Below are 14,200 nucleotides of genomic sequence, written 5' to 3' on the forward strand. Positions count from 1 at the left end.
AGCCCCGCCGAGTGGACCCCCGGGCCATGCATTTGCAGCAGGCTTCAGCTTTCTCCCCACGAGGCCCTGTGCCTCAGTTCAGCGAGGAGAAGGAAAGGCCCCGGCTTGCATTCCGGCCCGGCTCTCCAGGTCTCGGCCCTGTGCTTGCACCTGCGGCCCAGCCAGGGAATCAAGCCGAAGAGGTCTGAAGAAGCTGCCTGAAGCTCACCTCTGCTGGACTGAGAGAAACGCCTCCCCCGCTTGCCCTCTCCCCCATGACCACCCCTCATCCAGCTTGTCTGCCAAGGCCAGGAACGAGGTGCATACTCCTGGGCACACGGCGGTGCCTTCGAGTCCCCGGCTGACCCGATAGGCCGCTTCTGGAACAAGCCGTGGGGCGGCTCGTTCCTGCCCTTTGCCCAGCTCTTACCTGCCCGGGCGGGGGTGGGTGGTGGGCTGGTTTGGGGGTCGGGTCCCGGGGCGGGGTCCGGTGTGGGGGGAGGGCTTCCGACTGGGAGCAAGTCTCCAGGCTGGACCCCTCCCTCCCTCCGCACGTACCCCTCCTGGAAGGGTGCTGAAACCCGCCCCGCGCCCCTTTCCTTTCGCGCCTGTGAGTCGCCCGACACGTTGTCAGGCGATCTTACGTGGGCAGAGCGTTTCCTTGGGGCCGGGTCCTGACGTAGCTACGCGGTCTGACTGGTCGCCGGCCGCAGGTGCTCTCAGTGTGGCCCTCTGGCCAGGGCCAACGGCTGCACCTGCAGAACGTGGAGCCGCTTGTGAAAAATCCCAGGAGTCTTCCCCAAACAAGAGGACCGCCGGGTCCTCCACGGGGAGGGAGACCGAGGAACAGGGCGTTCCCCGGCCGCAAAGTTCCTGTTCCCGAGGTGAGCTCGAGTGCGGAAAACGGACCTGGATCCCCCTGCTGCGGACGGTGCCGTCCCTCTCTGCGTACCGATCGTGGCCCACTTCCATCCCATCGCGAGTGGGTCCTGGATACCCTGTGTCCTACGGCACAGGAAGGGCCTCAACGGGATCCTGCGGGGCCTGGGACCCGGACTCTCTTTGGCAGGAGCAAAAAGTAAACAAACCGAAACACAGCTCGAACTGAGAGTGGAATGTGCAGTGCCCCTGCATTACTCTTCCTCGTCTGCGTCTGGGAGCAAGCACTAACGAGGAAACGTTCTCCAGCCTGTGTGCAGGGTGCTGCCCCCGACAGGGGACAGGGCGGCCACGTCCTCCCCTTTCCCCGTGGTCCACGGTGGCTGGGCCCGGGGCCTCCGCCGGGGCACCGGCCACGGGTCCTGGGTCCCCGGTGGCCCTGAGACCCCAGGGACCCCACTGGCCGACCTCGCTCCTGCAGGGAGAGCCAGGATCCAGGGGCCAGATGCCCTGGGGTGGGAGCTTCAGCTCCTTGTTCCTCAACATGGCGGCTGCCGAGGCCCGGCCCCGAGGGTGGGGAGCGCGGCGGGCCTGGCCGCCCGGGGCTCCTCGGTGGGTGAGCCCGGCCCCGAACCCCGCCGCGTGTCGCTTCCACACCTACTGTGGAGGCGTGCCCGGCGGCCAGGTTCGGCCCGGGAATCCTCTGAGTGCCCCAAAGCCAGCCCTCCTCCCGTCACAGACACAGGCCTTCCCCACAGTATCCAGAGGCAGGGGCTGGAGGCCGTGCTCAAAAAGCTTCCGCTTGATGGCACTGTTGCTCCAGAAATGCCCAGCACCCTTGCGAGCGCGGCCTCTCCCTCCGCCCTTTGCGGATCAAAAAAGGCCCAGGGAGGCCCGAGAGCCATCCAAGCCTTCCGAGTGGGGTTGGCCCTACTGGGGGGTTGGGGGAGGTGGTGTCTCTTCCTTTTGGGGCTTCTCCTTGGCAGTAGGAGCGCACAGGTAAAGACATGCCAAGGAATCCGTGCATCGGTGGGTCCATCTCCGCATCCCTCTGGGAGTTCTTTTGAGGCCACGTTGCCTGGCCCCCATGTCCTGGCGACCGGGACCCTGTCATGTCTGCACACCTGGGGACGGGCATCCATCTGGGTCGTGTCGGGCAGAATCCTAGCTCTCTCGGGACATTGATTCAGAGCTAGAGGTGGCACAAGGACCTGGGTTTCTCCGCTTCCTGCGTGGTTGCCTCTCTGCTGTTCTCATCCAGCTACGTGAACTGGCTTAAGGGCTCAGGAGCAGGCCCGAGAGGGTCTAGGCCACTATGGCAGCGGGAGGAAGTGACGGGGACCCAGGGAGCTGGGGCAGATTGCCCCTGCTCGCCTCCAGGGGTGTCAGGCAGCCACTCTGCCGTGGAGTGCCCGGGGTAGGGGGTGCAGGGAGGTGGTTTGGAGTTGCTGGGACAGGTGTAGATCCCAGTGGCTCCCCTCCATCCACACAGACAGATGACCTTGGGGAGGGCCGTCTGTTCAGCAGACCCTTCTGGGGAGCTCTCCATGGGACTGTGTCTGTACTCTAGCCTCAAACCCCCCACTCGTTCCGTCGCTTCATTCACTCGCTCCCTGCTCCACTCGTTCATTCGTAAACACGCAGGTACACAAACGTGTGCGTGGGCGCGCGTGTGTATCATGCGTGCGTCGTGTGTAAGCACGTGTTCGTACGCTTATAGAGCGTGTACAAAACGTCCCTTCTCTTGTACTTTTTCCCTGTAACCGCCTCGGGGGTGCCGCTGTGGATAGGACTTTCTCCCAGTCAAAGCCAAAGCCCTCACCGTTGCTCGATGGCCGCTCCCAAGTTGTCCGCCCCGTCTGCGGAGGGAAGCACACGTCCTTTTTGCGTGCGTATGTATGCTCCCGGGGTTGAATGCAGGTGAAAGCAACGGGCCGCAGAGGGCTGTGTGCATGTCGCCTGCTCCCTGACCCCACCGGGCTCTCGTAGTGATAGGTAGTCTTCTGCCTTTTCGGCTGCTCTCACGGCACTATAGGCGTGCCGTGGCGTTGGCACGTCTGTGCGGAGTCAACGCCGTGTCCTGCTAGGCCCCCTCCGTTTCTTTTCGGACAGCTGCTCAGGGTAGGGTACCCTTGTCTGTGCCTGGAGGCAGGAGCATAGGGTATCTCACGTGCCCCTCCTCTTTGGACGCTAGGCTTCCGCCTTGTTCCTTCCTCCCTTCTTCTGTCTCCCACGGAACTGGCTGTGAGGCGCGGGCCACTGAGTCGTCGTTACCAGGGTGCGGGTGAACGTGACCAGGGTACGTTTTCCGGCGTCAGCGTCCACCCAGAGGAGAGGAGCAGGGTAAATCTCCAGTGGGCCACGTCCCAGAGCACGTGCCCTTACGCCCGGAAAGTCCATGCGGTGGACCTGTGTGCGGCCAGAGGGGAGACGAGTCGGTGCCCGTTGACCCACGCGTCCTAGGAACGGCTGGTCAGTTGTGGAGGACGCGCGCGGGCTTGCCAAGATACCTGGGGTTGTCCCGCCATAGTCCCACGGGTGCAGAGCCGAGGAGACGAGCTCCCCGCCTGTAAACGCCAGGGTGATGGCTGTGCTTCCCACCGGAAAGAGATTTTGGAGGATGACGGGATCAAGGGTTTCACCGGACACGCTTCTTTGTGTACAAACTGCTTCCGTCTGACGGCCCCCCTGCCTCGGATGGCATCCGTGCCATTTCCGAAGGGCGAGTGGAGTTGATTCTTCACACTTGCGCCTTGTTTGGAAGTTGTTGGTTGAGCCGGGGGTGCCGGTAGGAATAGGAACCGAAGGCACTGTCTCTCGAGGTTGCGCGGGCGGGGGTGTACGCGGACCCTCCCCCCTCCCCCCTCCCCCCTCCCCCCTCCCCCCTCCCCCCTCCCCCCTCCTCCCTCCTCCCCCCTCCTCCCCCCTCCTCCCCCCACCTCCCCCCCTCCCCCTTCCTCCCCCCCCTCCCCCCTCCTCCCCCCCCTTCACAAGCACCGTGGCGGTGCCACACTGAGTGATGGGCGTTCGGCTCTCTCTCGTTGCAGAGGAGGCAGAGCGGAAGGAAAGGAGGAGGAGGGAAATCGGGGACGTCGGTCATCTCCAGGCGCTGGTGTGCTGGGTGAGTGCGAGCTCTGTGTTCTCTTCCCTTCCCTCTTCCGAAAGAGTCTATTTCACCATAGGAAAAAGTCAGTGATTCTGGTAGTTCATTCAGCAAGGCTCAAGAAGCAGGGACTCCCAGGTGGGATCGTGGCACGGGGACACGGGTGTACTGTGCCGGAGTTCTTGGCCATGGTAGGAAAGGCTCTCGAGTCAGGTCCTGACTGGGGAGCCGGAAGAAAGAGGTGCATGGACGAGCATCTAGAGCATCTGTGTACGGTTACCCTAGGTGATCGGTACGTAGCATTTGAGGTCAGTGTCCTGCGGGAGCGGGGAGAGTGGAAAGGGATCGGGCCCGGGCCGCTTGCACCGGCACCGGGACCCGGTCTGGGCTCCAGGCTCCGTGAAGCCAACCGCCCGGGACGTGATCACTCGGCGCCCCACCTCACCCCCGAGAAGCAGCAGTGCCAGCCCAGCCCGACGTGGGGGCCGGTGGTGGGAGACCGTGTGAGGGAGAGCCAGGCCTCGTGGGCTTTTTGCCTCCTGTGCTTTGAGTGGAGCCCGTGATGGCTGTTCCTCCCGTCCTCTCCTGATCGCTCTTGGGCCCAGCTCTCTCCACCATGGCCCTCCCACCAAGCCAGGAAGGACTCGGGAACGTGCCCTTGCGGGATTATGAAGAGGGGGCGCCCGCTGGGCGGCGTGGAGGTTTGGCTCGGGGCAGCCCGCTGTAGGGCTCCTTGCGCTCCGCAAGTCTGCCTCTTGACAAACCAAGGAACTTGACGGTGTGGGGCCTTTCAGGAGGTGTACGTCCCTTCTTCCGTGTGGGAAATGTCGCCTGAGTGGGTGCGTGACCAGCAGCCGGAGGTGTTTTCTTTCTGTCTCTGTTTCTTCCTGCTCCCTCCTGTCTTCTGTTGAAACAGTCTTGCCGTGAGGAGGACGCCTCCTACCCTGGGCTCAAAGTAATTGAAGGCTTCTCCAGGCGGGCTGGTGAGCGTGTGGCGCCGTGGTTTAGCGAGGCGTCACGGCACACGGGTCGGCGGCGTGGCTGACGTTTTGTGGTTACCAAAGGGCGGAGGCAGGGTTCGAGCAGCAAGGGCAGCGTGGCATTTCTGGGGTGACCCTGCCTTCCACAGGACCCTGTTTGGCCATCCCAAGAGCCTTTCACGGTAATATCTGGGCGTCGAGTCAAGTCCCCCGGCGTGGGGCGAGGGTCCCGGAAGACGTGCACTCAGCACGGTGGGGCTCTTTTGGGTTTTCTCTCCTCGACGCACCTCAGTACCGCGGCTTGAAAGAATTGCCAAGGCCCGGGGGCACAGCAGATTCGGAGTTAGAGAAAGAGAGGAAGGCGTGCTGAGACAAAACTGAGGGAAGGGGGCTTCCCTGGTGGCGCAGTGGTTAAGAATCTGCCTGCCAATGCAGGGGACACGGGTTCGAGCCCTAGTCTGGGAAGATCCCACATGCCGCGGAGCAACTAGGCCCCGTGAGCCACAACTGCTGAGCCTGCGCATCTGGAGCCTGTGCTCCGCAACGGGAGAGGCCGCGACAGTGAGAGGCCCGCGCACCACGATGAAGAGTGGCCCCCACTCGCCGCAACTGGAGAAAGCCCTCGCACAGAAACGAAGACCCAACACAGCCAAAAATAAATAAATAATTAAAACAACAACAACAACAACAACAAAAACCGAGGGAGAAGGAGAGAAGACGCGATCATGTCCCGTCCCGTCCCGTCCCGTGCCTCCGGTTCTTTCCAACACGGAGGACGCGTGGTGCTTCCCGAGGCGGCGGTGGACCAGGGCTCTCTTCTCTTTCCAAGGCCTCGTATCCCCGGAGCACTTGGCATCCAGAGTGTGTTCGTTCAGCCAACACGGGTGGGGCCGGTGGCGGCAGTGCCCCCAGTGGCCCACCCCGCCCTCCACCCAAGTCAGCGCAACCAGGCAGGCGCTGAGAGGACGCTTAAGGGCAGGAACCTGTGTCTAAACCGCCTTCCCCAGTGCACCGGAAAGAAACTGAAGAGGAGTCCCCGGTGGCTCCCAGTCGCTCCGAGGTGTAAAGCACAGCGAGCTGGCGGGAGCCTACACCCACCCACACACCCACCCCGGGGGTGTCTTCCCATCCCTGGCCTTCCCCTGGGCGGTGTCAGGAGACTGACCCGCTCCGGCGTCTCTGGGGCAGCGCCCGGCCGCCTTTCCGACTGCCCCGTGTGTGCCACCGTCCACGCCTGAACACCAAACCCCACTCCCACCCCCCGCCCCCGGGCCGCCGTGGAAGAAATGCCAGGTCCTCGGGGGCCGTCCATCGTCTTGCCATAGGAGGCCGAGCTCGCCCTGCACCGCGGCTGTGCCTGTGGGCTGCCGGCCCTTTGCGTCGGGCTGCTTGCCCCTCGGTGACTGATGAGAAGGTGCCTCGCCAGGCACCGCCCGGACGTGACTGGATCTCTGTGCTCACACTCGGAGTGTTTCCCGAGGTCCTAGGCAAATGTGGGTTGCTAAAGACACAGCTGCCGGTCCACGGCTGGGTGCCTGGATGGGGAGTCATAAAGGCAGGCTAAGAGGACCCCGCAGAGACGAGGCCCCGCAGGATGGAGGGCCAGACGTTGAGGCGCGCCCCTCTGAAGTGGCCAGGTTGATGAGCCATCTTGCTTTTGCCAGGTTGGGCAGGGGTTGGCATTTCGTTTTTCCCTCGGCAAAGGGCAGAGGGAGAGGGCCTGGGGGAGGGGAAGGGGAAGGGCAGGTTGCCGTTCGTGGTGCAATACTGCCATCAAGAGGAACGGGTCCACCGATCCCGCGAACCCTGTACCGTCCCTTCCTGGGGAGGAGTGACAAGGGATTGAAGTCGGGAACACTGGACAGTGGCCCCGGGAAGTCAAGAGCTCCGAGCTCCGCCTGGGAAGGGGCGGGAAGCATGGCCCAAGGCCCGGCGGTGCCGTGGAGGCTCCAGAGACGGGCAGTGGCACAGGGCGCACAGCCCGGCCGCCTGGCGTGTGGGGCTACAGGAAGTGGAGTCTCGGTGGACCCTGGTGGCCGCCACGTCTGGGCGGGCCTAGAGGAAGCTGCTCCGAAGGAGGCCAGGCCGGGGTTCTGCGGGCATTTGGCCGCGTGCCCCTTCCCCTCGGAGCCAGAGCACGTTCGGCCTGGGCGGGCCCAGGGCCCCGGAAGCCTCTCTGGGCCGCGGTGCGGCCCAGCCAGAGACCACCGCGGGCAACGGGAGTTCTGCCGCCCTTGGCGGCAGCGGCCGAGGCGGGCCCAGTGACCTTCTTCCGTCCAGCTCAGAGACGACACGTGGAGCCTGGCTACCCAGTGCCCAGGGCTCCCGAGGCCCAGCCAGAGCTGGCAGTCCGAGTCCAGAAGGGGACGGCGCTGGCGGGACGCAGGAGCCACCGCAGAAGGAGCCCTTCACCTGAGCCGAAGAGTCTAATCGGTGGCTGCGGTGCCATCTCCCAGGGTCTCCGGGATTCTGGCCCAGGCCTGGCCTGGCCTGGCCTGGCCTGGCCTGGCCTGGCCCGGCCCGGCCCGTCCCGTCCCGATCCGTCCCGAGGGCTCCCGGACCCGGCTCCCGGAGAGGAGAGGGCAGGACACGAGAGGAGAGGAGCTGAGCAGAGCCCCGCCGAGTGGACCCCCGGGCCATGCATTTGCAGCAGGCTTCAGCTTTCTCCCCACGAGGCCCTGTGCCTCAGTTCAGCGAGGAGAAGGAAAGGCCCCGGCTTGCATTCCGGCCCGGCTCTCCAGGTCTCGGCCCTGTGCTTGCACCTGCGGCCCAGCCAGGGAATCAAGCCGAAGAGGTCTGAAGAAGCTGCCTGAAGCTCACCTCTGCTGGACTGAGAGAAACGCCTCCCCCGCTTGCCCTCTCCCCCATGACCACCCCTCATCCAGCTTGTCTGCCAAGGCCAGGAACGAGGTGCATACTCCTGGGCACACGGCGGTGCCTTCGAGTCCCCGGCTGACCCGATAGGCCGCTTCTGGAACAAGCCGTGGGGCGGCTCGTTCCTGCCCTTTGCCCAGCTCTTACCTGCCCGGGCGGGGGTGGGTGGTGGGCTGGTTTGGGGGTCGGGTCCCGGGGCGGGGTCCGGTGTGGGGGGAGGGCTTCCGACTGGGAGCAAGTCTCCAGGCTGGACCCCTCCCTCCCTCCGCACGTACCCCTCCTGGAAGGGTGCTGAAACCCGCCCCGCGCCCCTTTCCTTTCGCGCCTGTGAGTCGCCCGACACGTTGTCAGGCGATCTTACGTGGGCAGAGCGTTTCCTTGGGGCCGGGTCCTGACGTAGCTACGCGGTCTGACTGGTCGCCGGCCGCAGGTGCTCTCAGTGTGGCCCTCTGGCCAGGGCCAACGGCTGCACCTGCAGAACGTGGAGCCGCTTGTGAAAAATCCCAGGAGTCTTCCCCAAACAAGAGGACCGCCGGGTCCTCCACGGGGAGGGAGACCGAGGAACAGGGCGTTCCCCGGCCGCAAAGTTCCTGTTCCCGAGGTGAGCTCGAGTGCGGAAAACGGACCTGGATCCCCCTGCTGCGGACGGTGCCGTCCCTCTCTGCGTACCGATCGTGGCCCACTTCCATCCCATCGCGAGTGGGTCCTGGATACCCTGTGTCCTACGGCACAGGAAGGGCCTCAACGGGATCCTGCGGGGCCTGGGACCCGGACTCTCTTTGGCAGGAGCAAAAAGTAAACAAACCGAAACACAGCTCGAACTGAGAGTGGAATGTGCAGTGCCCCTGCATTACTCTTCCTCGTCTGCGTCTGGGAGCAAGCACTAACGAGGAAACGTTCTCCAGCCTGTGTGCAGGGTGCTGCCCCCGACAGGGGACAGGGCGGCCACGTCCTCCCCTTTCCCCGTGGTCCACGGTGGCTGGGCCCGGGGCCTCCGCCGGGGCACCGGCCACGGGTCCTGGGTCCCCGGTGGCCCTGAGACCCCAGGGACCCCACTGGCCGACCTCGCTCCTGCAGGGAGAGCCAGGATCCAGGGGCCAGATGCCCTGGGGTGGGAGCTTCAGCTCCTTGTTCCTCAACATGGCGGCTGCCGAGGCCCGGCCCCGAGGGTGGGGAGCGCGGCGGGCCTGGCCGCCCGGGGCTCCTCGGTGGGTGAGCCCGGCCCCGAACCCCGCCGCGTGTCGCTTCCACACCTACTGTGGAGGCGTGCCCGGCGGCCAGGTTCGGCCCGGGAATCCTCTGAGTGCCCCAAAGCCAGCCCTCCTCCCGTCACAGACACAGGCCTTCCCCACAGTATCCAGAGGCAGGGGCTGGAGGCCGTGCTCAAAAAGCTTCCGCTTGATGGCACTGTTGCTCCAGAAATGCCCAGCACCCTTGCGAGCGCGGCCTCTCCCTCCGCCCTTTGCGGATCAAAAAAGGCCCAGGGAGGCCCGAGAGCCATCCAAGCCTTCCGAGTGGGGTTGGCCCTACTGGGGGGTTGGGGGAGGTGGTGTCTCTTCCTTTTGGGGCTTCTCCTTGGCAGTAGGAGCGCACAGGTAAAGACATGCCAAGGAATCCGTGCATCGGTGGGTCCATCTCCGCATCCCTCTGGGAGTTCTTTTGAGGCCACGTTGCCTGGCCCCCATGTCCTGGCGACCGGGACCCTGTCATGTCTGCACACCTGGGGACGGGCATCCATCTGGGTCGTGTCGGGCAGAATCCTAGCTCTCTCGGGACATTGATTCAGAGCTAGAGGTGGCACAAGGACCTGGGTTTCTCCGCTTCCTGCGTGGTTGCCTCTCTGCTGTTCTCATCCAGCTACGTGAACTGGCTTAAGGGCTCAGGAGCAGGCCCGAGAGGGTCTAGGCCACTATGGCAGCGGGAGGAAGTGACGGGGACCCAGGGAGCTGGGGCAGATTGCCCCTGCTCGCCTCCAGGGGTGTCAGGCAGCCACTCTGCCGTGGAGTGCCCGGGGTAGGGGGTGCAGGGAGGTGGTTTGGAGTTGCTGGGACAGGTGTAGATCCCAGTGGCTCCCCTCCATCCACACAGACAGATGACCTTGGGGAGGGCCGTCTGTTCAGCAGACCCTTCTGGGGAGCTCTCCATGGGACTGTGTCTGTACTCTAGCCTCAAACCCCCCACTCGTTCCGTCGCTTCATTCACTCGCTCCCTGCTCCACTCGTTCATTCGTAAACACGCAGGTACACAAACGTGTGCGTGGGCGCGCGTGTGTATCATGCGTGCGTCGTGTGTAAGCACGTGTTCGTACGCTTATAGAGCGTGTACAAAACGTCCCTTCTCTTGTACTTTTTCCCTGTAACCGCCTCGGGGGTGCCGCTGTGGATAGGACTTTCTCCCAGTCAAAGCCAAAGCCCTCACCGTTGCTCGATGGCCGCTCCCAAGTTGTCCGCCCCGTCTGCGGAGGGAAGCACACGTCCTTTTTGCGTGCGTATGTATGCTCCCGGGGTTGAATGCAGGTGAAAGCAACGGGCCGCAGAGGGCTGTGTGCATGTCGCCTGCTCCCTGACCCCACCGGGCTCTCGTAGTGATAGGTAGTCTTCTGCCTTTTCGGCTGCTCTCACGGCACTATAGGCGTGCCGTGGCGTTGGCACGTCTGTGCGGAGTCAACGCCGTGTCCTGCTAGGCCCCCTCCGTTTCTTTTCGGACAGCTGCTCAGGGTAGGGTACCCTTGTCTGTGCCTGGAGGCAGGAGCATAGGGTATCTCACGTGCCCCTCCTCTTTGGACGCTAGGCTTCCGCCTTGTTCCTTCCTCCCTTCTTCTGTCTCCACGGAACTGGCTGTGAGGCGCGGGCCACTGAGTCGTCGTTACCAGGGTGCGGGTGAACGTGACCAGGGTACGTTTTCCGGCGTCAGCGTCCACCCAGAGGAGAGGAGCAGGGTAAATCTCCAGTGGGCCACGTCCCAGAGCACGTGCCCTTACGCCCGGAAAGTCCATGCGGTGGACCTGTGTGCGGCCAGAGGGGAGACGAGTCGGTGCCCGTTGACCCACGCGTCCTAGGAACGGCTGGTCAGTTGTGGAGGACGCGCGCGGGCTTGCCAAGATACCTGGGGTTGTCCCGCCATAGTCCCACGGGTGCAGAGCCGAGGAGACGAGCTCCCCGCCTGTAAACGCCAGGGTGATGGCTGTGCTTCCCACCGGAAAGAGATTTTGGAGGATGACGGGATCAAGGGTTTCACCGGACACGCTTCTTTGTGTACAAACTGCTTCCGTCTGACGGCCCCCCTGCCTCGGATGGCATCCGTGCCATTTCCGAAGGGCGAGTGGAGTTGATTCTTCACACTTGCGCCTTGTTTGGAAGTTGTTGGTTGAGCCGGGGGTGCCGGTAGGAATAGGAACCGAAGGCACTGTCTCTCGAGGTTGCGCGGGGGGGGGGTGTACGCGGACCCTCCCCCCCTCCCCCCTCCCCCCTCCCCCCTCCTCCCTCCCCCCTCCTCCCTCCTCCCTCCTCCCCCCTCCTCCCCCTCCTCCCCCACCTCCCCCCTCCCCCCTCCTCCCCCCCTCCCCCCTCCTCCCCCCCCTCCCCCTCCTCCCCCCCCCTTCACAAGCACCGTGGCGGTGCCACACTGAGTGATGGGCGTTCGGCTCTCTCTCGTTGCAGAGGAGGCAGAGCGGAAGGAAAGGAGGAGGAGGGAAATCGGGGACGTCGGTCATCTCCAGGCGCTGGTGTGCTGGGTGAGTGCGAGCTCTGTGTTCTCTTCCCTTCCCTCTTCCGAAAGAGTCTATTTCACCATAGGAAAAAGTCAGTGATTCTGGTAGTTCATTCAGCAAGGCTCAAGAAGCAGGGACTCCCAGGTGGGATCGTGGCACGGGGACACGGGTGTACTGTGCCGGAGTTCTTGGCCATGGTAGGAAAGGCTCTCGAGTCAGGTCCTGACTGGGGAGCCGGAAGAAAGAGGTGCATGGACGAGCATCTAGAGCATCTGGTACGGTTACCCTAGGTGATCGGTACGTAGCATTTGAGGTCAGTGTCCTGCGGGAGCGGGGAGAGTGGAAAGGGATCGGGCCCGGGCCGCTTGCACCGGCACCGGGACCCGGTCTGGGCTCCAGGCTCCGTGAAGCCAACCGCCCCGGGACGTGATCACTCGGCGCCCCACCTCACCCCCGAGAAGCAGCAGTGCCAGCCCAGCCCGACGTGGGGGCCGGTGGTGGGAGACCGTGTGAGGGAGAGCCAGGCCTCGTGGGCTTTTTGCCTCCTGTGCTTTGAGTGGAGCCCGTGATGGCTGTTCCTCCCGTCCTCTCCTGATCGCTCTTGGGCCCAGCTCTCTCCACCATGGCCCTCCCACCAAGCCAGGAAGGACTCGGGAACGTGCCCTTGCGGGATTATGAAGAGGGGGCGCCCGCTGGGCGGCGTGGAGGTTTGGCTCGGGGCAGCCCGCTGTAGGGCTCCTTGCGCTCCGCAAGTCTGCCTCTTGACAAACCAAGGAACTTGACGGTGTGGGGCCTTTCAGGAGGTGTACGTCCCTTCTTCCGTGTGGGAAATGTCGCCTGAGTGGGTGCGTGACCAGCAGCCGGAGGTGTTTTCTTTCTGTCTCTGTTTCTTCCTGCTCCCTCCTGTCTTCTGTTGAAACAGTCTTGCCGTGAGGAGGACGCCTCCTACCCTGGGCTCAAAGTAATTGAAGGCTTCTCCAGGCGGGCTGGTGAGCGTGTGGCGCCGTGGTTTAGCGAGGCGTCACGGCACACGGGTCGGCGGCGTGGCTGACGTTTCGTGGTTACCAAAGGGCGGAGGCAGGGTTCGAGCAGCAAGGGCAGCGTGGCATTTCTGGGTGACCCTGCCTTCCACAGGACCCTGTTTGGCCATCCCAAGAGCCTTTCACGGTAATATCTGGGCGTCGAGTCAAGTCCCCCGGCGTGGGCGAGGGTCCCGGAAGACGTGCACTCAGCACGGTGGGGCTCTTTTTGGGTTTTCTCTCCTCGACGCACCTCAGTACCGCGGCTTGAAAGAATTGCCAAGGCCCGGGGGCACAGCAGATTCGGAGTTAGAGAAAGAGAGGAAGGCGTGCTGAGACAAAAACTGAGGGAGGAAGGGGGCTTCCCTGGTGGCGCAGTGGTTAAGAATCTGCCTGCCAATGCAGGGGACACGGGTTCGAGCCCTAGTCTGGGAAGATCCCACATGCCGCGGAGCAACTAGGCCCGTGAGCCACAACTGCTGAGCCTGCGCATCTGGAGCCTGTGCTCCGCAACGGGAGAGGCCGCGACAGTGAGAGGCCCGCGCACCACGATGAAGAGGCCCCCACTCGCCGCAACTGGAGAAAGCCCTCGCACAGAAACGAAGACCCAACACAGCCAAAAATAAATAAATAATTAAAACAACAACAACAACAACAACAAAAACCGAGGGAGAAGGAGAGAAGACGCGATCATGTCCCGTCCCGTCCCGTCCCGTGCCTCCGGTTCTTTCCAACACGGAGGACGCGTGGTGCTTCCCGAGGCGGCGGTGGACCAGGGCTCTCTTCTCTTTCCAAGGCCTCGTATCCCCGGAGCACTTGGCATCCAGAGTGTGTTCGTTCAGCCAACACGGGTGGGGCCGGTGGCGGCAGTGCCCCCAGTGGCCCACCCCGCCCTCCACCCAAGTCAGCGCAACCAGGCAGGCGCTGAGAGGACGCTTAAGGGCAGGAACCTGTGTCTAAACCGCCTTCCCCAGTGCACCGGAAAGAAACTGAAGAGGAGTCCCCGGTGGCTCCCAGTCGCTCCGAGGTGTAAAGCACAGCGAGCTGGCGGGAGCCTACACCCACCCACACACCCACCCCGGGGGTGTCTTCCCATCCCTGGCCTTCCCCTGGGCAGTGTCAGGAGACTGACCCGCTCCGGCGTCTCTGGGGCAGCGCCCGGCCGCCCTTCCGACTGCCCCGTGTGTGCCACCGTCCACGCCTGAACACCAAACCCCACTCCCACCCCCCGCCCCCGGGCCGCCGTGGAAGAAATGCCAGGTCCTCGGGGGCCGTCCATCGTCTTGCCATAGGAGGCCGAGCTCGCCCTGCACCGCGGCTGTGCCTGTGGGCTGCCGGCCCTTTGCGTCGGGCTGCTTGCCCCTCGGTGACTGATGAGAAGGTGCCTCGCCAGGCACCGCCCGGACGTGACTGGATCTCTGTGCTCACACTCGGAGTGTTTCCCGAGGTCCTAGGCAAATGTGGGTTGCTAAAGACACAGCTGCCGGTCCACGGCTGGGTGCCTGGATGGGGAGTCATAAAGGCAGGCTAAGAGGACCCCACAGAGACGAGGCCCCGCAGGATGGAGGGCCAGACGTTGAGGCGCGCCCCTCTGAAGTGGCCAGGTTGATGAGCCATCTTGCTTTTGCCAGGTTGGGCAGGGGTTGGCATTTCGTTT

General features: G+C 64.0%; 1 protein-coding gene across 2 annotated transcripts in view; it reads left to right on the forward strand.

Moving 5' to 3' along the window:
• Positions 1-3,856: 3,856 nt before the first annotated feature.
• LOC309622376 (uncharacterized protein) overlaps positions 3,857-14,200 on the forward strand; it is a 38,785-nt gene continuing 28,441 nt past the window's right edge. For both annotated transcript variants that reach the window (XR_014240808.1, XM_082409456.1), the window contains exons 1-2: positions 3,857-3,979; positions 11,475-11,548. Coding sequence is in view for 1 of the 2 variants with exons in the window: in XM_082409456.1 (XP_082265582.1) it covers positions 3,878-3,979; positions 11,475-11,548 (176 nt within the window). In the remaining variant the exon portion in view is untranslated. The remainder of the gene's footprint in view (positions 3,980-11,474; positions 11,549-14,200) is intronic.

Source organism: Balaenoptera borealis (assembly GCF_965194805.1).
Source record: "Balaenoptera borealis genome assembly, contig: HAP1_SCAFFOLD_2319, whole genome shotgun sequence".
NCBI classification, from domain to species: domain Eukaryota; kingdom Metazoa; phylum Chordata; class Mammalia; order Artiodactyla; family Balaenopteridae; genus Balaenoptera; species Balaenoptera borealis.